The sequence below is a fragment of the Electrophorus electricus genome, chromosome 9 (genome assembly GCF_041902795.1).
Source record: "Electrophorus electricus isolate QZ-2024a chromosome 9, ASM4190279v1, whole genome shotgun sequence".
Taxonomy (NCBI): domain Eukaryota; kingdom Metazoa; phylum Chordata; class Actinopteri; order Gymnotiformes; family Gymnotidae; genus Electrophorus; species Electrophorus electricus.
Genome location: NC_137505.1, coordinates 20,555,313 through 20,580,885, shown reverse-complemented (window position 1 = coordinate 20,580,885; position 25,573 = coordinate 20,555,313). Strand labels below are relative to the sequence as shown.

At 38.5% G+C, this 25,573-nt stretch overlaps 1 protein-coding gene across 1 annotated transcript in view; it reads right to left on the bottom strand.

Annotated features, from left to right (window-relative positions):
- Positions 1–330: 330 nt before the first annotated feature.
- Positions 331–25,573, bottom strand: part of pth2ra (parathyroid hormone 2 receptor a) — a 45,705-nt gene continuing 20,462 nt past the window's right edge. The window contains exons 6-12 of the mRNA XM_081720847.1: positions 23,547–23,700; positions 18,062–18,122; positions 15,771–15,837; positions 11,138–11,232; positions 6,758–6,896; positions 2,311–2,352; positions 331–2,135 (exon numbers count right to left, since the gene is read on the bottom strand). Of these exons, the coding sequence (XP_081576973.1) occupies positions 1,743–2,135; positions 2,311–2,352; positions 6,758–6,896; positions 11,138–11,232; positions 15,771–15,837; positions 18,062–18,122; positions 23,547–23,700 (951 nt within the window). The 3' untranslated portion in view covers positions 331–1,742. The remainder of the gene's footprint in view (positions 2,136–2,310; positions 2,353–6,757; positions 6,897–11,137; positions 11,233–15,770; positions 15,838–18,061; positions 18,123–23,546; positions 23,701–25,573) is intronic.

Here is a 25,573-nt window from a genome sequence, read left to right as displayed (position 1 = left end):
ATTCATTGTTGATTTGCAGACAACTTTAACTCCTGTCCTACATATTGCTGCTACAGCAACAGGAAAAAATGCTTAAAAGGTCGACTGCAGTTCTGCTCCCTCAAAGACTGCACACATTTGTGTGACTCATGCTGCAGCAGACTAAAAGTGGGATGAACTTCCAAGAAATAAACAAGATGGCTTTTTGTCAAACAAAAGCCACTTTGTCGACTGGGGCCATCTGGTTTGACAGCATTATATTTGACTGTTCACTCGCTCGTGCTGCACTTTGACCACACCACATACAGACAACAGATAAGTGACATGCACTAGGAAGTATGTTTATCACAGTTGGGTAAAAAACCTCACAGCAACACTTGAAAAAAATGCTTCTTTGATGGTGAACAATGCATCAAAAAATCTAACTTAAAGTAAATATATGCATTTTAAAGTATGTGCGGAAGCAGTCTATACATCACATAGCCTGGTGAATGACTTTCATTTAGAACATGCATTACACATAAAATGAATCCATCACAAAAATACCAACATTTGTGGCATGTATAAAAAATTACAAGACCTTTCAGTAGCTCGAAAGAGCATTGTTTTCAGTGGCACTGTTTACATGCTAAAACATTTAGTGAATTCAGCTCGAAATCACAGCAGCCCTTGTGCACCTTGTTTTAACGTATAGAGCTTCAGATTGTCTGCCAGTGCTTAAGTAATAAACTACAGTTGTTTTCCTGGCTTCAGTATATTTACCCAATTAAGATGAAAGAAGTCAGTATATAAAGTAAAAATAGTCACATCCATTTCAATATGAGAGATATTTGAAATATTACAAAAAATTGTTCTGTAAGTTAGCGACGCTTCGGGAAGAAGAGCTGTTTCACTTTTCCGAGGAGAAGACTAGAAGGGATCGATGTTCTGCTAACCAGCTGATGTGACGCTAGTCTGGAGTCTATTGGAATGCATTCAGCCACAATCCTGGGAGAGAAGCACGGACTAGTCTTTCACTTCCTGTTGACATGTGGCATGAAAGTTCTTTTGGAGTCATGGTTGTGCAGCAGAAGTGAATCCTTCCTCCCAGTGTGTTGAAGATTAGACAGTTGCTCAAAAATAAATAATAAATCAATCAATCAAATAAAATAAGACATTCTTAAGCCTCTGCAAGTCTATGTGTATTTTCCATACACTCTTTTCCATAAACTGTTCATTCACAAGAACACTTGGAATACATATGATTTATTTAAATACTTTTTAAAATCACATAAATAAACCTTTGGGAATATTTTTAAATGATCACAACAGAACACACATTATGTATATTTAAAATACTTGGACATTTTATTCTGGTATCTTTATATGCTGAGTAAAGGACCTGTTGTATTTTAAACTACCTGCAAATCCATCATGTAATCATAAAACGAATCTACTGCGAATGAAATTAATTTAAATGAAGATAATTCATACTTTAATTTGCAATCACAATACAGAATTCAGGGACTTGAAAAGGAATTTGAAAAAGGAATAACTCTATATTAGTCACATCTTTCATAATTTTTCCATAACTGGTAAACCACACTTGGGTGTTTCATGCATTCATAGAAAATGTAATCAAACACTTAGGAGTGTAGCAACAAAGTAATCCATCGCAGTCTGCCTTAAAATGTCCAGGTTTATTCCAGATGTACCCTGTGATTTTCATGCTCACCGGGCATCCGTACCTAAGGTCAACAGTCCCGTGACCTCATCCTCATTACCTACAGCGTCTCCTCTTCATCCTCAAGGTGGCTTCTGGCCAGCACAGGCAGCAATTCTTTCAGCAGGATGTCATCCACCCGTTTGGCGCTGCCTTCCGACTCCTCTGGGACGAAGGGCGGCAGGCTCTCAGCGTCCGAGTTGCTGAGCACGTATCCTGGCAGGACGGCATGGGCGCCAACTGAGGGCGGTGCGGTGCTGCGGTACACCCGGCTGGAGAACAAGGTGGTGGAGCGGCTGCCGGCCCCCCCGGCCGCCAGCTGCGAGTGGCTGCTCGTGCTGTTGTTGAGTCCCGTGAGCACGGAGCCGTAGCGGTAAGCGCCACACACCACTGGGCCCTTCCAGTCCAAGGCCAGGTTCCAGCGCGTCCAGGTCTTTTTGATCTCCGTCTGGACCTGAGGAAGGGACGGAGTAGACTGATGTGAAGTGGGATTCATCAGGATCATTCTAATCACATTCCGGGCACAATTACCCAACAGTAGTTTAACTGAAATAACAGTTCTACATATGGTGTGACTTGTGGCTGGGCAGAAAGCGTTAGAGGCACTCAACAAGTACCCCAAAACTTACCTCTCCATTACAGTAACAGTAGATTATGGACACAAAGAAACCCTAGAAGAGGACAGATAAAGTGAGAAGGCATAAGGATGTAAGATTTTTGGGTATGAACATGTTTCAACATTCACGAGATTAGGTGTGTGTAACCCATGGACTGGAATGCAAAGATTTAGAGAATGATGTGAACGTACACTGTTCATCATACTTTCTGCATAACTGCCCATGCCAATTAATGACATTAGTAGCTACATCACATACTCATACAATGCAGCAAGGAAATCTACACTGTCAAAGTAGACAGGTGGAACCTGAAAGGTGTATAATGGTTTTTGATTTTTTATTTAGGATGTAGGAGACTTTAAACCTTTCCTTTCTCATCTCCAGCCTGATGCCAGGAAAGCAGGGGCTACGTAGGCAGGAGCAAGGAACAGATGTGCACGTGCAGTCAATTACCTGTTCACTCACACAAATTGTACTGTATTGACGACCTAAAATTACTTTAATAAACTAAACATTGAATGTATTACAATGTACCTTTGGATTTTTAATGTTACTCAGAACTGGAAAAGCCAAGTTTAATCCTGGACCTGTGCCTGTCCGATTCTGCCTACACACTCTAACTTCACCACAGCTGTCACTCTATTTTAAGTATTAATGGCTCCTCATGAAACAAACGTGCTGTGCTGCTTTAAATTCATAACCACATTACCGGCATACATTGAGATTTTATACGTACTCTGACATATTGTGCCCTTGATTGTACAGATATAATTCAGATTTATGCATTACTTAAATTCAAACTCAAATAGCACCTGTGTATATAGGGCTGTTATAGGAAACAGTCTTTTTGAATCTGAATTAGGTTCTGTCCTAAATGTTGTCAGAAACAGTCAACAGGGACTGTAACATTGTAAAAGTCAGAGGAATCGATTGTTGAAGACACCTAAAAGCAGGTTTGCTACAAAGTAATACAAGCAAAATGTCAGTTAATTTAACAGCAATTGTAACAGCAAATTTATATTGCTATTATTAAGTTAACATTAGAATGAAGGTTGGTCAGTCAGCATGATTAGTGTGACCGATTAACATCTTTCACCAATGGTTGGGAATATGATTTCAGTAGCCTGCATCCATATAATAGAAAAGCAAGATGTGCCATAATACAGATAACTTCATGTAGAAGTAAAGCATGTCCCTTACAAATGCACCATATACAAATACTATAACTTTATATATGTTATAATGAAGAAACGGACATTGAGAAAATCTAGGAAAAGTAAGCCAAGTGTATGTGTACTGGAAGGAAGTGGATATTTAGCTTTCAGAACATCCACAAAACTTAACGAGCTTTTTTCATTCAAACAATTAGCTAAATAGTTGCATTGGAGGACAGCATTTGTAGAGATGTATGTAAGCATCTGTTTCTCAGAGATTAGCGGAAAGACGTGGTTGATCAGAAAGCTACAGCGAGAAGGAAGTTAAATGAGATTAATGCTGTTCTGAGAATTCAGCAAACCTGTTTACTTAAAATTTAGACTCTTTTGTCTTTACCATTATCACTTTTTTGTACTTTGAATTCTTAGGCACATTCAATTATTTTTGAAGGGCTAAAGGATTAAACACACAACAGTAATGGTACAAACAATCATTGATTATTCTTTAATTAAAAAACTAAAACTATGGCTGTTAATGACCACATACAAACATATAGCCACAGAATTTGTAAAATGTTCTATGTGTAAAAAAAATTATTTTATTTTTTAATCTTTTTTTTCAGTGATGCTTCAGTCTCCCCCATGTCAAATTTTTTTATTTTATTTTTATTTTCCATGCTTGGAAAACCCAGAGTAATGGACCCTGGCTGACACGCTTTGTACTGGGTGTTAGTAGAAAATGAATGCTGGAGACATACAGCAGACCTTAACAAATGTAAATAAATAAATGAATGAAAAGTTGAAAATTTGGCAAAGATGGATGTGCCTTGTGTACCATCCCATGTTTCAGTCCTCAAGGCCTCAATTGGAATTGGACTGAAATTTCACGGTTATCTCATCCTAAAGGCCTAAGGGCTTCATGACCTGCTGGTGTTCCTATGATGGGGTGCCTTGTGTAATCCACATGAAACCCCCTCAGTCACAATTTTTAAAACCACGGTGTCAAATTGCCCGGTTATTTCCACAAAAGATGCAGACAACTGAGCATCTTCTTTTCTCTATTTATCTATTTGATGGTTACCTAGAAACTTAAAATGAGATAAAGAAAAAAGATGCCACTTTTTTGAGGAAGAAACAAATTGCCCTGGTTTGAAATGAATATGCAAAATCTCTTCTTTGTGAACATCTACAATTACTGGATTTAGTAGATGCCTAATTTAAATAATTAGGTAGCATCCTGTTTACAAAGCAAGATAATGGGGGTCTGGTACAGACCCAAGACACATTAAGCATTACTTAAATGAATGTCTGAATATTCATATGCGTGTAGCAACACACTGTATCTGATCCTGATGTATGGGGGATTTTAGGTGGTATTCATGTACTCTGTGTATGTGGGCCTAATGTGGGGCTCCCTCTCTCTCTGATTGAAGAAACAAATATATTAATGTAGAAATGCATCAGTTATAAATCACATTCATCTTGTGTAGTTCTAAATTCTGAATGGGAAATAAATATATTTTGCAAGAACACCCTTTGGAGGGATTAAAATTATTTCTATCATCTGCAAAGGTAAGTCTTTCAAACTGAATCAAATTCCACAATCAAAACCAGCCTGTGCTGAGTCTGAAGCAAACTCTTCTTTCTTTTCTTTTCTTTGGTTTTTTGTTTGGTAAATGAAGTCAGTCGCAGGCTGGTTAGTATTCATTACTGTCAAAACACAGATCTGGGCTGCTGGAAAAGCCCAAGTGAGGTGTGATCTAAGGAGACAGACAGACCCGAAGTTGCCAGAAGGCAGGGGCTGTCCAAGCTGCTCAGCAGGCACGGCTGTCAGCCTGAGCAGTGCGTGTCATGCTGCACTATATGGAGCCCCTAGCAGGGATGTGCACATCCACCACTCCCACCAGCACAGCATGCTGCCTGCTGACAAAATACCAGGCCATTTAGAAAGCCTAAGAATAACAATTTTGTACAGGTACAGCACTTGAGTTCAAGCCTTATATTGTATGTCCTTAGTGCAGGAAATATAACTATACATGACAACTAATGCAATACAGCTTGTAAACTGAGAAATGTTCAAGGAATTATTGCTTTGCAGAGTTACAGTTGGTAAACAACTATTATATTAAATGTAAAGTGGTGTGACCTGTCACAGTTTGAAGGGGGGGGTTAGGACTCCTATGCTGCCCTGTGCATCCTTACTGCCTATAATTTACTTACTTTTAACATATCAGGTTTGCTTGTGTTATTGTTTGTTTTTATTTAGTTTTGTCTTTATATCTTCTCGAAAAAAAATGATATCTTCTAGTCCTTCCTTGCTGACTCCACAACAATAAAAATAAGAACATTATAAAACATAATATAAATGAATAGTTCTGGGATTTCTCTTTTATCTCTGTGGCAAAGAGAGATTTTCCATATAGAGTTACTGATTTAGTCAATACAGGTTATTATTCAAAGTGATAAAATCAAGCACCAAGCCTATCTGGCAAGTTTTAAAACATCACACATAGCCAAATGCCCCCCGATTAGATATCCATTTTGGCTCCTTCTTCATTCTGGACTATTTGAAGCAACTAGGCAATAAAAAGCAACACGCTAACTATAAAAATGTAGAGGTTAAAGAAAATGGAGTCCCACAGGAGTGAGTGCCTTCATAACACATAGCCACTGTACATGGAGGATCATAGGACCATACATTTTTTGTTTATTTAAGTGTATCCTTAGACTGTTTGCTTCCAGGATGAACTGCAATCTGTTAGCTAGCTAGCTTCAGTTGCTTAATTAAAAGCCTGTGAGTTCATATTTTTTCTTTCAATTAGTTTTTTTTTAGTAAATGGTTAAAAAAAACAAGGCAAAATCTCCACCACACATAAAAGACATAAAAGAATACAAAAGTGTTTAAAATGCCTTGAACTTGATATGAACATTCCAGAGTTAAAAACTGCATCCATTTTTTGTCAAAAAAAATATTGGTTTCAGTAGACCTTTATTCTAACAGTCATGTAGGCTAGCAATAATAAAAGGTTCAGTGATGTAGAACTCCGACTTAATGCTCACAATGCATTGATTAATGTGACCTTTAATTGGAAAACAATAAGGTAGAAACCTATAAACTAACAGACCCCTCTACAGAGCCACTGCACCCCCCCAGTTCAAAAGGTCTAGAACTACCACCAAGTCCATATTTAAAATAAACTTACTGGAATGTTAAAAACAGGGGCTTGCATTCATCTTGACTCACAAGAATAATTGAATATATGATTGCGTTATGTGTGCAAGCACTTCACACAATTAGTTAGTACCTGGAAAGAGTTGAAGAAGAGCTCACAGTACATGCGGACTTCCCAGCCAACTCCATGGAAAGTGTGTGGCATTCCCACAAACACAATGTAGTGCACACCAAACACGAACACCAGGACCAGCGTGGACTTGGCCAGCTTCCTGCTCACACACACCACAAAAGGAAAAACTGACACTGTGTTTACTGCGTTCATCAATTGTTTAAATCAACCTTTCTTACTTTTTTTCAGTGGAATTTTCGAATGGATTTTCACAGCTGGCATAAAAATTGCAGGAAGGATCCAAAGGTGAGATCCCACACTGAAATTATGAACAATGCAAATGAGCATAATAGATCCCCCTGAAATATCTGGAGCTGAATGAATCATCTTCTAGAAGATCCTCTTCTGGGAGGTTATATCTTATCGAGGTGTATGGTATGAAGAAGGTTACACAGAGGAGGATTGACCAGTGATAGTATAATTTTAGTGTGACAAGTGGACATGGCCAATAATTAATCAAAAAAAAAAAAAAAAGGTAAAAAAAAGCCTCTTTGGGTCACCAACCAAATGAAGACCTACCTATGCATCACGCAAAAAAAAATGAAGGCATAACAATGACTTAGTAATAATAATAATTACACTTGAATGGGAAAGTAATAAAACAGGGCGTCATATTAGTGCACCTCTTTCTTTATTTCAAAGCAAAACCGAGTAACGTTTGCAATAAAAACATTGTAGGGAGTAAGATGAGCAGAGAGAGGTGGAGGTGGCGCCATTCAGTGGTGCTGCTTCAGTGTGACTCCACTCCGACTGAGGTGCTTGCAAACACGGACGAGGGGGATCAGCTGGCCAGGGGGACATCTGGGATTTAGCATGCTGTAGTGCGCCAACAAAAGAGACCATCAAATTGATTACTATTATTAGAGGGCAAAATTACATGCCTTCACTCTGTGTTTGCATCCCAACTGGATGTGAATGGTGCCACTGTGAATGGCCTTTATCATTTGAAAGCATATGTTAGTAATTATCATTGATTTATGTGCATGATCTGTGGGGCTTGGACTATGCATCTAGCAGTTAAAATGCAGTTAAATCTGTTCTATGGCGTCAAATCAATGTCAAAATGTATGAGCGAGCATAACCATTTGCGCACAGGAAAAATTATTCCTCACACATGTAAAAACACTTTTGTGAGTGAGGAGAATATTTTTCATATGTGCAAAACCACTCTCAGAGCAACAGGTACTATTACAAAAAAACAGCCAGACACTTGACTGTTTTTTTTTTCTTCTTCTTTTGTTTACTTTTAAGAATCTGCACAAGTAAGTTTAATTTATTTTTGACAGTTGTGAGCAGGGATAAAGTGTGGCAATTGTATCCTGAAATAAGATTGGTTGCTACTGTTTTCCAGAAGTCAGTTGTGATGGTAGAGTGTCAGTATTTGTCACAGAGTAACATTTTAGATTTTCCTCTATAAGTTTGCTAAAACACATTTTATCATAGATGTAATACAGTTTTGTTAATATTGTTCCTCCTTAATGAGCTAAAGTAGCATCTGTAGTAAAATTAGATATTTAATAGCAACATTTTTAGCTAACACCATTGTACTGGTGTACTTTGAAGGTCTTCTCATGCGAAGGCATTCCTGTGTTCTTTATGCTGCAAGAGCGCTGTGACAACCACTGACAGACAGAATGGGTATAAAAAAATTTGTTAGTCCAGTTTAATCCAAGAGCTCTCACTTTCAATGCAAAATAAACAAGTGTGAAATAGCATCTGTAGTAGAACAAAATATCAAAGGCCTATAGAAAACTGTCTCAGGTTTCCATGTGTTACAGTGTATCATATCCCATTTTTCCAAACTAAATTTACCAAAACATGTGTCCAGCAAAAGCAAGCTATTGAGTCAAAATCAGAGAAATGCAGACTCACTACTGCCCTTCAACTAGACACTAATGTGATCAGTCGAAAACACTGTCACAGATGATAATGAAAACAAGTTCAAATATGCATATTGTAAACTCCATGTAAAAACAGAGTGCAGGATTATTTTGTTATCAGTGCAGTTTATTTATTTATGGTCATGCAAAATAGCCTTTGGGGGAAAAGTTCAAGTCAAACATAGAAGTTCTATAGGAAGTATCTTTTAGATAAAAAGAAAAATGTAGATTTATTCTAACACAGTTCTACCACAGTGTCCCATCTCTGGACTACATATTTGAAAGGGACAGGAATAAAGAGGAAGAAATTAATTTGGACCTAAATGGTACAACGATCACATTCCAAATGAAAATGTAAGCACAGTGCTCTGGCTGTTCTCTATGCTTATGTTCAATCAGAACATCACAAAGACCACTTAGAAACATCATGAGAGGTGGTATTGCAAAGTTGTTACTTACATATATGCTTGAATGTTGGTTTCTATTTCACCAAAAAAAGCTCACGCGAGGCACATATAAGAAAGTAGTAGTGTTGAGCAACAACAAGCCACCAGAAAGAGCTTCTATGCTCTGTAATGTAGATTCGAAAGATCTTAAGAACTATACTGGAGGGTTTCTTCCAAAATATATTCTCTCAAATATTGTTTTGGTTATGGTGGCTGAGATCCACTAACAACCACTGTCTAACAACTACTATCTACCCATCCAGAACTTCACATAGATTGCATTGATTTACTGTGATCTATCTGTTCTCAAGGGGTCAAACATTAAGGCTTGTTCAAGCTCTTTTGGTTCTGTTCTGTTTACATGTTATGCTAATGCACAGACATTTCCACCACCGAATGTGAATTTTCAAGAACAATTTCCTATTGCATTTACTCATGTCTTTCCAATACATGTAAACGCAGATGCCATTTTCGTCATTGTTTCTGCTGAAACACTAATCAGTGCAGCAGCCTTTGTGACTGAAGTTCATGGTCCACTGTTGAGCAATCTTTCAGCATCACTTTGGTATTTTTCCAATTGCCATCTTGATCCAAAATGAAGGTCAACTGGGCCTGTTCAACAATTTTATACAAGCCACCATTTTTATACATATATTGATTGTACACCTATCTGGAAGCACCTGAAAATGTTCTTTTTCCACTCATTTCTCAATGATGATTACACCTTTAGAATGTTAACGTTTTGGTGGTGTTTAAACCATGACATCAGTGTGTTATTTGTGTTTCACTGTAGCAACTGGAATTTGGTCTTTTGAATGGCAGGGATTTTTTAATGACAACAAAAGTTAACTTTAAGATGGACCAAGTGCTTATGATCATGCTAAAAGAGTTTAGAAGAAGTACAGTTTGTGTACCAAATTACCAATAGAGTTTACCTTTTGGAAAATTAAACTCTGTTCAACTCTATTTGTTGAATAGAGTTAAAATGTTCAGAATTTGTGTATTAGTGACTGAACAAAACTGCAACTATAACAAAATTATAATTATGTTAATTTGCAAAGGTAAAATTTGGTATTTAAAAGCAACATTTTAGCTAACACCTTTGTACTGTTGTATTTCGAAGGTCTTCTCATGTGAAGGCATTCCTGTGTTTTTCATGCAGCAAGAGTGCTGTGACAACCGTTGATAGACAGCCAATCACAATGGATTTCCAGAAAACAATAGTTGCTATACATGGGCCACACCATTGCAGTTGTCAAAAATAAATTATATTGTTGCAGGAGCAGATGTGAGCAGAAACAACAGTCCAATGTTGAGTTAGTTTTGGCTCACGTATGAGTGGTTCTCTTTGCACACAAGAACAGTTCCCCTCAATACGAGCACAATTTTTTCTTATGCAAGAAATACATTTCCTCACATGAGAGTAGTCATGCTTGTGTGAAGAATCATTTTCCTTGGGCACAAGAGCAACAATCCTCATGCAACTAGTTCAGCTCGCACACAAGAGCAGTTTTGTTTGGGTGAGGAATAATTTTCCAAGCGTGCAAGAGCTCTTGCTTGCTCGCAAATGATGATGTGGACGTGACGCCATGCTATACCCGTTATGATTCAAAAGCTTCAAATGGCATCAGGGAATACACGGTCCTGAAGGGAAAAGGGATTCAGACAGCACAGCAAAACAAAGCACAGATATTGCGATCAAAATTAAAACTTGCCACGCCTCAACAGCTGCGTGCAGGCACCTTTTCCTCTCTTGACATTTCTGGCCACCGACGGTTATGCTTAGCGCTCACTCTGCCCTCCTCTTGGATGAAAAGCATAAATAGCATAAGCAATTGCCTGAGGCTCTTTCCTCATTTTCTGCAGCTCAGTGACACGGGCCTCTTTCGCCGCAGGAACTAATGTCAGTAGGATGTGTTGTTGGGATAAAATCTATATCAGCATTTCTATATATAACTGCATGATTGTCAGAAAGCAATCTGGAGGTGATGGAGATGGCATGGCAGTCCACAGACCTGTACTGTTTTCTTGTGTCGTATCTCCCCGCATTGGTTTCCCGGATCTTGGTTGCCAGCACCCGAACGATATTAACAAATAAGATAAAATTCAGCTGACAGAAAGAAAATGGAGAGAAAAAAAAAAACAAAATCAGCAGGTTGATAAATTACATACAGCAGCAGTTAGTGTCATCTAATCACCGGTTCCGTGTCGGGGCTGAATCCTTCCTCCCCAGCTCATTCATCTCAGCCCTTAGCTAAGACATAAAATACAAGAATATCTTATTTTACTCACAGTATCCCAATAGCTCCACACCATACATTTTATGCTGTCAAAGGACTGTGTGTCATCATACAGATGGATGAGCCGAAACTCATAGACCATTGGCCCTGTAAGTATAGTTTTACAAGGCACAAGTTATTTTCAAGCCTGACAAATTTCAGAAAGGGATCCAGAAACAGACTCAGGTCAGGTTTGAAGGCATTTAGTTAGTATTTTTAGGGATACCGTACTGATACAGATCATCTGAGGTTGAAAGCTCATTTCTACACAGGTTAATGTGGGACATGAAGCCTTTGTTTTACAGTTGGACTTGGACTTGGAAAGGCCTTTGCCAGACTAATGGAAAAGTGATTTGAAAACAGCAGATTGCTTGCTTAATGTCTATGCACAGTTAGGGACCTGTGAATTAAATAGCAAATCAGGTTACTACATCCTTTGAGTTTACAAAAGGGATCAGATAAGAAGACCTAATATTTATTTTATACCCATTTTAAAAATCAGATCTGGTATAATAGTATCTGAGTTTCTTTCAGATATGAAAATAATTTCATAATGACATGTTTTATTTGTTATATATGCATAACATTTCAGTTGTATATGACTATTTAAACATAAAGACCAGTAGACTCATGTAGTTGGTTCCTACATTGAAAATTTGTGTTTTGGACCAGAACACATGTTTGTACAGAATGTTTTTAATCCCTGCATAGAAGCTTTGATATTACTACACAAATAATTCCATATTCAAAAGCGACACTGAGCAGGTCTAAACTATATAGGGTATAAAAACTTGAAAGCAAGTACATGTTATCATCCACTACTCAACAAATGATGCCTGTTATCAAAATGTGGAGATAAGGAGATAAAAACTAACATGATTGAACCATATTCAAAACATGAAGGTAACTGCATGCAGTACTGAAGTATTCAACAAATGATGCCAATCATCAAAAAAGTACTGTAAGGTAAATGGCAAAAAAACAAACAAAGAAAAACCCTACCATCATATGGACTGTGGTTATAGATTCCATATAAAGCTACAGAAGGCTGCATTTATGGGTTGGTTGTTGGCTTAGCTGAAAATCATCTCATAACTCAGCCATGGAAATGTTCATCTCAGGCATGGAAACCGCAATCGATGCATGGAAAAGTAGTGAAAAAGCACTATAAGGAAGACTGTCTATTCCCAACATACTTTCCCTGTCTACCTTTCAAGAGTCTTAGCCTTTCATAAGACCTTGTTATCTTCTGGCATTCTTTACATTTTACCTTGTTGGGTAAAAATCATACAGATTTAAAAATTGCACAATCATCAGTCCAGATTAAGTTATTCATAACCATACAACTGCTTCCTGATTCATAATAAGGGGGTTCTGTGGCAATTTCACAGGACAATTTGAATAAATAAAGCAAGTGTGAGGGAATTGCCACTATATGGTATTCCTGCTTACCTTCTATGACCCCCTCTAGGACTAAAAAGCAATGAGAATCAAGTGAAAGTTGTTAGATTTTCCACCATATTGTCACGGTACGGGTACAGCCCCTCCCCCCCGAACGTCTCCTTGTGTGTGTGTGTGTGTGTGTGTGTGTGTGTGTTCGTCAATGTGGCCACGCCCTCCCTGTGTCTCACACCTTACTATTTAGCAAATAGCACCTGATCACCAATTTATCACTGCAAGAGAAGATGTGTCTGTAATATTACCAATGCTTTGTTATCTTTTAATAGAACCTGTGATTGGTTGATGTCAGGACATCATGATTATGTTAAAATTAATAATATTATTCTGTCTATCAGGCAAATAATTTCAGAGCTTTTACTTATAAGAACTGGAAACACACTTCCACAGTGATTCAGTATTATGTTATACATTTACATATATGACATTTATCTGAAGCTTTCATCCAAAGCAACTTACAGTTATGACTGAATACAGTTTGAGCAATTGAGGGTTAGAGGCCTTACTCAGGGGACCAACAGAGGCAACTTGTCAGTGAACAGATTTAAACTGACAATCTTCTGATTACTAGTCAGGTAAGCAGAGAACATATGTAACATCTGGTGATGGCTAATGTAATGGTACCATCCCCCTGCTGACAGCAACTGGCATTCGGTGGCGGTGAACACAGGGACTGTTTACATTTACACATGTCATTGTATCATTTGTTGATGTTTCCCTGGTGTGTGTGTGTGTGTGTGTGTGTGTGTGTGTCGTCTATTATTAGCCATACAACCTGGTGGTTATGATGTCATTATGTAGTGTCTTGTTTAAGTCTGTTTGTGTTTCCTCGAGTTTGTCAGTCATTGTATGTTACGTTGGCTTCGTTTGGTGTGGTTAGCGCAATTTTGTTTTGGGTTTCGTTTTTGTTACATTTCTGCTTCAGTTGGAGACACATTTCATTCCCTTTCTTTCTTTTATTCAGCGCACTCTTAGCATGTGACGGCTGTGTTTTGGCCATCATCAGCAAAAAAAGGACTCACGTTCAATCACACAATATATGTAAATACCCTCTGTCATTTTGCATTAACTTCATATTGTTTTTTTAAACAATAATGTGGTGAAGTACTGAGTCCGAACAACAAAAACTAAAGTTTTTGTAAGACACAGTGACCAACTGAGGTAGCCATAATCAGACTATTATTCTGTTTGCAGTGATAAAACATTACAGTTTTAAGACATATTTGTTTAAAAAGGAGTGACAATGAATTCAAACAGCTCCCAGTAACATACTGAGCAGGATGTAACCATCAAGCACAGCACACTTGTGTAGCTACAATAGTGGTTTGAAGCTTTATTTTTTCTTTTATTTCAACTGCAAAATGGATGCACTATTGAACCTAAAACCTTTTTTTTTGTTTCTGTTTTTTTTTACCAATAGGTATTATTGGTAACAAGACGTCTGACATTTCTAAACATGGCATGGCTCTATGCAAGTCACCAAAGTGTGAAAAGTAAGAACCTTTTCATTATATTCTTCTTTATTTTCATTCTTCTAATGTCACTTTCATTCCTTATGTATTTTAATGGGTGTAATGAAAAAATACACTAAAAAGACTTTATTTTGCTCTGTTAATGATCAAAGGATTATTTTTATCACTGCAACATCTCTGACGATTGCTTCCAGACATTTGTAAATGTCATGGCTGATGTTGCAGTGGCAGCCTGGTTCTGTACCCTGCAATAAATATCTAGTACTGCAGCAGCTGAGGGAGCTTTTTCCAATCTTTAATAAGCTCATCTATCTCTGCACACCCACTGAAAAGCCTTCTGGTAACCATTTAGTCTTCAGTTCTTTTCATTTCTGAATAAGTTGCAGATGAACTAGCCTTTCCCTGCACTTCCACATGAGAGAGAGCGAGAGAGAGAGAGCGAGTATCATTCCAGTCATGGTCTGTGCAAGCATGCCAGATCAACTAAACCTCAGAGCAGCTTTTCCAAAACCGGCATGCCCGGAGAGATTAGTCACTCACATTTTCAATACTAATACCTGTCTGGGTTGTTGCAAGTAAACAGCAGTTTTAAAAAATATATTTACATTAACAGATCTTACAAAAACAGTCTGTGAGGTTTATTGTGAATGTCTGAAATGTATAGCATACGACATGTCTACAGAAGACCTACAACTGAGAAGCATAATTCGTATGGTATTCCAACTTTGGTCAAATACAGAGGACTAATTTTCTATAAACTGTGATGCTTCCAAAAAGGAAAGAGTACAAGAGTACAAAAACCTTTGATCAATGTCTGAGCTTCAGCCCTTTCATGATTTCCTATCATTATGAATCCTGTCCTGCTTTTAAAAAAGCACAAAGCAAAAAGCATTGCAAAGCACTTTTACTTAAAGCACTTATTCTGTACTCTGCTAGGGAATATAATGATCCTCCAAAACTTCCAATATAAAATCACATGTTGATACAGCTCTTCTTTGAAATTAAAACTAGTGTTTACCAATCCTAAATGTCTCTAATGAATCAGATAAGGAAGCACTGCTTAGCCTTCTGGGTTCCCCCGCAGTTTCTGCTAGATCTGTTTGACTGTGCATAAGTGCTAATATTATGGTGGGTATCTTAAAAAATGCCTCACACACAGACACTTATATGCGCGCACACACACACACACACACACACACACACACACACACACACACACACACACAGAATAATTATCATATCATATTTTTGTTTGCCACACTGCCAGTGACATCTGCCTCACACAAACATGGGAGAGAAAAAAGTTTGGATAAAGTTTGGCAATTTTCCCTCTGCAAGGCAAGACTGCCTTAGCCTTTGAACTCTTTTGAGCTCAGTACTTAAGAAGCACATTTGGTTCTTAAGCACTGTTTACTAAGCACAACCCCCTCTTAACTTACCCCGATAGCTGTCAAAATAGGGACCTGGTAGATCCATTTGATGTTGCCTGCACTTAGTTCCCAGCATCTAGAGAAGGAATGACAGAGCAGGGCAGTCAGTTAGCAAAACAGGAGACATGGAGCGGAGAGAAAGAAACGAATAAACTGGCAGAACGAGAACCAGTAAGAGTGAGGAGGAGGGAGAACGAATGAGGAAGATACAGGCTAAGAATAAAATAAAGAATGAGAGCGAGAGAGAAGGGGATTAGAAAAAACAAGGCAATTGGGAGCAAAAGTAAAGAAGAACTGAAAAAAAAGCTGAAGGAGCAAAGAATGATGTATTACAGTCATTGCAACGCAGTAAAATCCTCCGCTGGACTAATGTTTGCGGTGCTCATTTACGTCGAGCTGGTGTTCATTTAAAACTATAGGGGTAAATGCAGCACTAGCGTTGGCCGCTGCTGGCTACAGAGTTCTCCCCTGAGATAAAATCCCCCTCTGTTTCCCTACGGTTCTCTTTCTGTGAATCAGTACTGCTTGGATGAGTGCTCATATTTCCATTTGTTTACCGTGTCGTGTTACGGCATGCAAAATCCAGTTATTAATGTTTACACTTTGGCAAAATGTAGAGCTCCATGAATAAAGATGATCATGTTGCCTCATAATACAATATTTTAAGTGCTTTTAATGTACATGACTAGATACCATGTTATTTACTCATCACTGGTTGGTGATTAGACAAATATTTAGACAAATTCATTACTGTCAATCAGTTAATCATTACAACTATGCTTCTTAAACTGGGATTGAAGTTTTATAACATTAATGTACAAATTACTTACATCACATTCATGAATTACATTCAAACATTTGATCCAATATTGTACAACAAATGCTGGTTGTTACTAAAAAGGTCTCTTTATAACTGTTGGCTTTTTGTAGGCAATAAAGACACAAGCAAATGGCTCTCACTATCTCCAATGAATCTTTACAAGCCCAAATTGACTCAGACTCCTTAAAGGAGTGGTATGCTGACACCAGAGTCTGTGAAGCACTCAGCAAGGACACTGCAGCTCACAAGGGTACAATGAACGTGATCACACTGGATCTTATTAATATGCATAAGATGCACAAGAACAACACAATATAATTTCATTTTGGTAAAACTGAAGATATGGACATTCTAAATAGCTATACTTGTAAAAAATTATTTCTAGCTTCGTAAATAATATTTAATTTACTTTTAAATATTATTATTTATTTAAATAACCTTTTTATGTGCTTAAGTTTTGGGACCATTAGCATGACAGACAGAATACTAAAAATATTTATCTCCAGGGAAAACAGAGCTGAAAAAGCAGATAATAATGATTGTATTCATACTCATGTATAATGGTTGCATTCAGGCTGAGTAAATACAGAATAAAACTGTTGAGCTGTCTCATTTTGCATGATCTCAAGACTGAGACTGAGTTAGCTGCATAACGTTTGATGTCGGGTTGTTATCATGTGGAATATGCAAATGACCAAAAGCTTTCATCTTATTACAGTGAACAAAATCTCTAATTTAACATCTATATTCAGCTCTGTTTGTGTAAAATCAACTACAATAGCCATCTAGATTACTGGGCTATTTGTTTAGTTGTTAAGAAGAATTTATCAAACACTGTAGCTGAGATGTCATCACTCCCCAAAAACCAGAGGCAGTGGCTGCTATCCATGATGCAAATAGTTTATCTTTAATGCTCAAATAAATTGTTTTAATATGAACATTAAATTGTTGGTATCATAAAAGTAGGGGCATGACATGCTTGCTTGCTCCTACACAAAGCATAATATTAGTACTTTGGTCTAGTATCCTGGAACAGTGTCTCTGACAGGCATCAGGTTAGACTGTGTTTACATATGATCACCTCAGGAAATTAATTTATCATACTTGCAATATTAATTAGGTTTTCCTTGTCATATACCTGTATGTCATTCTATTTAAGAAGCTTTTGTATTCTAAGATCCTCTCGCTTAAAACAGACAGGAATGTATTCAATCCATAGACGGTACAACCACAGTATTGAACATGTTTAATGTCTCCACACAGGTTTTGATCACACGTTCTCCTATTGGATTTTTAATTGTATTCATCACCTTAATCACATCTGCTCATTTCGAGTGATATGGCAAACTCAATTATATAGGCATATACAAACATATAACACAGGTAAAAGGTAAAATGTGGACAGCAAAGGTAGACTAGTAAATAATCAGCAATTATACCAGTGCTGGTATAATTTGTAAAGCATCTGGAGGCATGTCACCTTGAATCTGCCACTGTTGCCCTGACGATTGCCCAGGCTGACACAAAGAGTGCAGGAACACCTGAAATTAAAAGAGAGAGAGTGAGCAACATTTCTTTAGTTTGATGCTAATAACTATCTCATTATTTGTTAGTTTAGCATCATCTCAAATAAGTATGGAGTAGTAATTAGCTGCCATAAGTTGTTTAAACCAGAAGGAATTACTAGTTCAAGCTAAAATTGGAAAAATATAAATATATTAGATTAGATTGTCACAACAGGACATACTTCTGCTGAAGAGGTGCCTTGCTGTTGATATATATATATATATATAAAGTCTGAGAAATGTAAGCGTGAACTTGTGACTTCACATTCCAAATCAAAACGCCGCAGTTTTTTTTTAAGAAGGCCACATAAGATTTTTTACACATAAACATTAAAATTCATCCAAATGAAAAATATTAAAATAAAGATGAAATTGTAAAAAACAATATTAATAAAAATGCATTTTTGTATTGTTCCTTCATTAGGGTTAGGAATTACGCTTCCATGTTGTAACACTACTCCATGGTCCTAGAGTTTTGAACTAGATTCTCAGAATCCTTTGGGGAGTTAAGAGGTGCTCAATCCAGTCATTGGCCTATCAGGGCCTGCTTCTAGAGCCCCGTCACCAGAATACTGATCTGTTTCACCCGTCCCTAATAATCCATACGCTTTATATTCTGTTTGTTCCCAATATCGTCATATCATATCGGCGAGACATGGCTACTGTTGTTCAGACCTGCTGGGGTTCCTGTTTGCTGATCTTTTGTTTACAACCCCTGCTGTTCTCTTTTCTGGTTTTTGTATGTTTTTGCTGTTTTTACCTTCTGGTTTCCTCTCCGGATGTTCCTCTGGCATGGAAGTTGTTTTGTGTTGGTTTTGACCACTGCCTGTTTTGTCAATATGCTTTTGAATTGCCCTTCTATCAGTAAAAAAAAATCACTCACTGATTTTATCCAATTTTTAAGCGTTACACTATGTACACTATGAAATAAATTATTTCAGATAAAATGCTATGAGACTTTCATTCACCAGTATAACTCGATATAGCAATAGAACATGATAACAGCAGTACATGATAACATGAGCAATTGGGGGCAGGAAAGTTGAGGCTTTTGCCAATTGGAATTATTTTACATGGGCATCTGAGAATAAAGAAATGGAGTGTATCATTGATTCAGCACTCTACCCAAAAGTACGAACACTGAGCACATTATTGGGCACACTTACTTATCTCCTCTTCTGGTCAGTTCAACTACACAGCATTTGCAAAATTGCTCATTTTTAGAGACAACTGGCACTAATTTAGAGCATCACAGATTAAATTACAAATAGTTTTCAAGCCTAAGTGAAAACACTCCCATAGACATATTTCTGAAACAGATTTTTATAAGGTGAAAGGGAAATAGCTCAGCTTAGATCTATTATGCCTCACAATTATTTCTCACCAGGGGTCTGGGTCTATATTTAATGAATGCTGCTCTGTGTAACGAGGCAGCCCGAGTGCCGAAGGGCGTGGAGCAGGACGCACAGACTCAATCAACATGGACGGACATTTATGACATACAACATAACGGCACTCACATAACACGAACGATGAGCATGAATACGTTTAGCAATAATGAGACTAATCTTGACATCCACACGCTACACCAACAATGACGAACGATACTGTGCACACTAACAATGGTTTAAATACACAAACAAGATGAGGTGCAGGTGTGTGCAGGCGTGGCCACAAACATATCCTCCCAAGTCACGTGGCGGGCCAAACTCTGTCACTCGCGGGCCAGGTGCTGCCAGCAAGGGAGACCTCGCAGTGAGAGGGGGAAAGGCAGCTTTTCTGCCTCTCTCAGGGCAGTCCGGTACACTCCCAATGACGTTGCGCCTTTAAAGACAAAAAGCGCAAACACAAACACACAATAGTGCCTACACACAAACATAAGGCGCTGTGACGTGGCGCCCGCCGTCCGTGCAGGTGTCTCAAACGTATCTGTGGCCTTGACAGACACGCGGGGGTGCACGTCCGCACCGGTTCCAGAGGTGCTACTCCCCCCAATGGTCTTTCTCTTTCCCGCCACTCTAGGAGCGTCCTAGAGGCGGTTTGCCTCCGGGGTCTTGGGCAGACCCCTCGAGTCTCGCTGGTGAGTCTGCTGAAGGGATTCAAGCTTCTGATCTACTCTCCTGATTGCTCCACCTAACCGCCTGCTTCCTGGTCAGTGTGGTGCCCCTCGGTCCTCCTTGGCCCAGGCTCAACAGCCACCCCCCCCCCCCCCCAAGAGATTCCTGGGGGCGTTCCCCTCCACTTCCGAAGAGAACACGGTCGCGTTCCTCTCCCCAATGTCCTGGGATCCATGCAGCGGGGTGGGGGTGCCTACGCACCTCCCGTTAGGAAGCCATTTTTGTCAAGAGCTGGCGTCCTGTGGTGGATGCACAGACTCCAGAAACGTGGACAAACATTTCTTAACATAAAACATAGAGGACTAAAGTGGCACTCACATCTAAACACAAACAATGAACACAAGCACACTAAACACTTCTAACATTTAACACCATATTACACAAACATAGACTGATACATAGAACTACAATTCTCACGCTACATTGACAATGACCAACGACACTGCACACACTGACATAGGTTTAAATACACAGACAAAACAAGGTGCAGGTGTGTGCAGGCGTGGCCACAAACAAATATCCTCCCACTGCACGTGAAGAAGAAGATTCCAGGTGAGTAACTGCAGTGTGCTGTAGTAAGAGATGTAGAGATACTCAAAATTGTAGTGAAGAACACAAGGTTTCAGAGAAGGAGAACACTTCAGACAAAGGTCCAATGAAGCAATTTGCCTCTTAAGCTGTGTAATCATGTCATATATATATATATATATATATATATATATATATATATATATATATATATAAAATGTACACACACAGTGGATCAAAAAGTATCCAAAGACCTTGTTGAAAACTGTTGTGGAATTGCTTTTGATATATTGGCTTTTTTTATCCATCAATCCACACTTTTTAGAGAGAGTGACATTTGGGAGACAGCTCAGATAGACTCCTTCATAAAAAAAAGTGTGCATGTGTCATAGCCCACTTTTGCTGTGGTCTACCTTAATTACATTTGTGGGAGGTAGTACTGTTAGTATAAGCTCTGTAGTGGAGCATCATTATCACCACACACTTTGACCTGCAAATTGCACATACTTAGTGATTACACAGCTGCCAAAATGTACATCATTGTTTGTTTTACCGGAGTTTCACACATTTCGCTGCCAAGGGCACTGATCAGTCTGGCCCGGCAACACGGAACAGGCCCGATTGAGCACATAGCTAGCTTGCGCCCAGGATCAACAACTTTTCAAAAGGTAAATCTGCATATCAAAGGTGCCTCCATCTCTGGCCCAGCAAAAGAAGCACATCAAACGAGAATGACAAACAAATAAAGAACACTTCACTGTGAAGCCACTTACAAGGGAGGCAAACAATGAGCACAAATAGATATACTGGGCACCTGTATTTATCTGGAGTGGAGAAAAGGACTAGCACATTTAAACTGAGCATTACTGCAACTTGTAGAAGCTCATATAACAATTCCCTGCAATTATGACCAAAGCATTTATGATACTGTATGACACTAGATCATTTTATGTCTGGTATCTGTGCCATGAGGAATTTGAAAAAAAAAAAAAACAAACTCTACCGAGTCAGTGGGTCAAGCAAGCAAAAATCAACTATGTTTGTTGAATAAAAAATATGCTTTCTGTTTCTTTTTTCCCTGTGATGGTTCATTTAGCAAGAAAGCTCAAGCTGATTTTCTCCTCAAATGAGGCAGGCTGGTTTGGCAAGATAAACGTACCCTTCCTGGAGTTTTCAGTCCAGTTCCACACTGCTTCTCTATGCACCTACTCACAGTGTGTGGTGCTGTATAACTCTGATGCATATTGTGCCCTCTCGTTCTTTCTTAAAGTGCTCGCTTTTCTCATTTGTAGCTACAAAGAAGAAATTAACTCATAGCTCTTTTGAACCAAGCGAGTGGAGATCCCTCCAAAGCAGTGGTATTCAGAGCCAGTCCTGAGATGCCGTGCATCATTTTGTGTTTCCGCTGCTCTAATGTGACTCAATTCATGAATGTCTTAGTAATTAATGAGGCACATTCTGTCAAAGAAGGCATAATCACACAGATATCATATAATCACAAACAGATATCATAGGTTCCATCACTTTTATTCTAACCTTCAGAGTTTTCCTGCATGAGAGAGGAATTCAGTCTGCTCTGTTCCATCTCATCAAACAACTCAATTTATACTTCTCCAGTAGCTCCAGTCAGCATCACTAAAATACATACAGTACCATAAATAGCAAACACAGGAAGATGTATGGGACCCACATGTTATTACCTTACCTTTCAAATTCCCTAAACGCAGGTGTCTTTGAGGCACCTAGAATATTCTAAAAAGGTTTTGACACCACAATCTGATTCCACAATACCACTCGGAGACTGACTTCACAAACGGAAAAAAGTACATTTACACTATAGATACATATGGCTTAAAATTTTTCCCACATTGTTGTGAGTTTATCACAATTCTTATCTTATAATAAGGCCTTAATACCTCTGTTGGCTGACTCAAGTTTTACCTTTAAATGGTTTGTATTTTGTAGTATGTATGCTACATAACAGACTAATGAAATATGCCATTATCCTCAGTGTCACTGTAACCTTTTTTAATGACTCTATCACATAGAAACTTTTTCAGGGCTTCAGAGCTGGGAAAATGACTGCATGAAGGTTTTCACAAACCCCTTGTTCCATATACCATCTGAACGTGTGACTAGTTTTCAATTCAAATGCAATCAGAAAATGAAAGCAACGACTGAAAAATGGTTTCTATGTTGTGATTGAAAGATTCAGATTGTTGTTTTGAACTAAGTACAATAAATATTTTATTATGCAGCTCCACTGGATTTACCTAAGCTGAATATTACAGAGCTCAACTCTATATTCATGATGGATAACGGCACTCTGCGTGTACTATGGTAGATATCGTCAACTTGAATACTAGCCATGGAGGGTGGTTTGGTTCCAATAAATTCTCTACCTCTGAAAAAGATTTCATGGTTAGTATGTGGCATTAATTCGTATTGCAAAGGCTGGTAGGTTTTTATTTACCTTAATGAACATTGCCACTGAGGTAGTTTTCACTTGATGGGAAAGTTTGTGATGCACATGTTAACAAGGTACCAAATCATTTGATAGGAACCCAAGTTTATAAGAAAATTATGGAAAGCATAACTCAAGGCTCAAAATGACCTCTGAGGGTTATAAAAAGATTAAGTTGTCTATAATGGCAAGAGTTGAACCAATGTGTTTTAGTTATCAACAAAGAGCAATCACACAGTGGATATTCTGTAACCATTTACTCAGAACACATCATCATGGCTAAATACTCACCCCATCCAATCAGAGTGAAGCCCCACAGGTATTTAGTGTCTGACAAGAAGGCCATGAAGATAAGACTATGCAGATACAGGCCCTCTACTAGGATCCAGTAGTAGTTTGTTGCCAGAAAATAGATGAACAGAAAGACTGTCACTTTACAACCCATCTGTAAATGAAGGAGAAACATCAGAATTACAATTTAAAAAGAGCAAATAACCTCTGAAATTTTGTGCCCCAAGATATTCAGTGAAGGTACATTCATAGTGACAATGCAGATGACTCATTTTATCCCCTCAGCAGGAAACCGAGCAGCAAGTCTGCAGCTCGATGAAAGGAAAGCAGCACTGTGTTCATGGGCCAAGGGACTGCCGTCATTGCAAAAGTGGAGAACAAACCTATCAGCTGTTCTATTTCTCATTGTCATGGGGAAATGAACAACTGCTCTACCACAAATGAAAACAGCGGCCAAGAAAAGGAAACTAATCTCACGTTTCAGGACACTTCGATGTCATGTGTGAAAGAGGGTTTTAAACGTAACTTTTACTGACATTGCTAACTATAAAAGGCAGGATGGGTTGGGTGTTAAAGACTCACACATTTAAAAAGGTGTGTTAGTAAAATGAACAAAACACACCAGACCGAGGTGTTATCCTCGTCTTTCTATCCTTACTGCAATAGCTACACCTGTAGAGACAATACTGGTGACGATCATTAAATCATTTTTAACACCAAAGCTAAGAGGGTCCTGATGTCAGAAACACCCTTCCCAATGGCAGAAAAAAACCCAGACTAATTGTCTCATAAGATGACAAAAATAAAACGTAAAAAATTCATCACCACCCAAAGATCGAATTTGAAATCACAGGTTCCCAAGCATTTTGCAGAGGCACATCTTGTTTTTGTGAGACTTAGCATATACTGGCTTTCATAGTTAAAGAAGACAAATAAAGAAGAAAAGCTTAATAAATATAAAATCATTTTCCCATTGGTTCAAACAACAACTTGTTCTATTGTGATTCTTCTTCAGATGTTTTTGGCATATTTTTTTTTTCCCACCATCATTTCACCATTTAACTGCATTTTAACTGATAAATGGTTAGTGTGACATGGGTAGCTATTGCACTAAACATTGACAGAAACACTTCTGGAAACTGATGCACCTTTGCTCCTTTGCACCTCCAGTAATTATTTTACCTCAGGACTTTTCAACCCCATTTTGTCCCAGTTTATAATTTCCAACCTTCTACAGAGTGACAGCTACCAGCGTGGGACGTACTCAGCTGCCCCTGGGACACAGAAAGCCAGTCACTGCATGTTGTCAAGCTGCCACCCGCACAGAGTAACAGGGGAGATTAATATACAGGTCAGAGAACTTTAACTGCCCATTCTGTACCCGAGACCCTATGGATGCCCTTGGCTGGCACAGTCGCATTGGACGGGAGCAAGGCCTTTCATCCCACCAAAAATCAGGGCTAGTTATGCTATCTGGTATTGCCAGTTGTGGTTGTGGGTCCTTTGCCATTTAACCTCTATGATCTCTTCAATGAAAATGAAAGGTTCTGAGACACTTTTCGTGCTGCTTCATTTTCCATTTCTGTTGTAGGAAGTCCATTGAGTAGCTGGAGATTCAGAGGTATGCTGCTGTCCACTCCAACTAGGGTGTGAATCCACAGCTTGGACAGACACCACACAGAATCACTACCACCACTCCTCCTTCACCTCCAACATGTACTCACAGGCAGAACTTCAAAGAAATAGAAGCTGTTCTTCACTAACTTTCCCATAAACAGTCCGTTAGCGGACATTGGAGAGTCTGCTGCGCCCTGAGTTCCTTTAAATAAATGCCCTTTTCAGCTCTTAATTAAAATAGTCCAAGAATTTTGAGGCCAATTTCTGTCACAGTTTGTAACTTAAAAGCTATATGTGACTTCATGTAGCATGGGGCCTCACCAGAGCCACGAATGGAGGATATTCTCTAGACCTGAATAACTGAGGCATGATGACCATCCATCATTACATTTACATTTAAAAGCGGTATC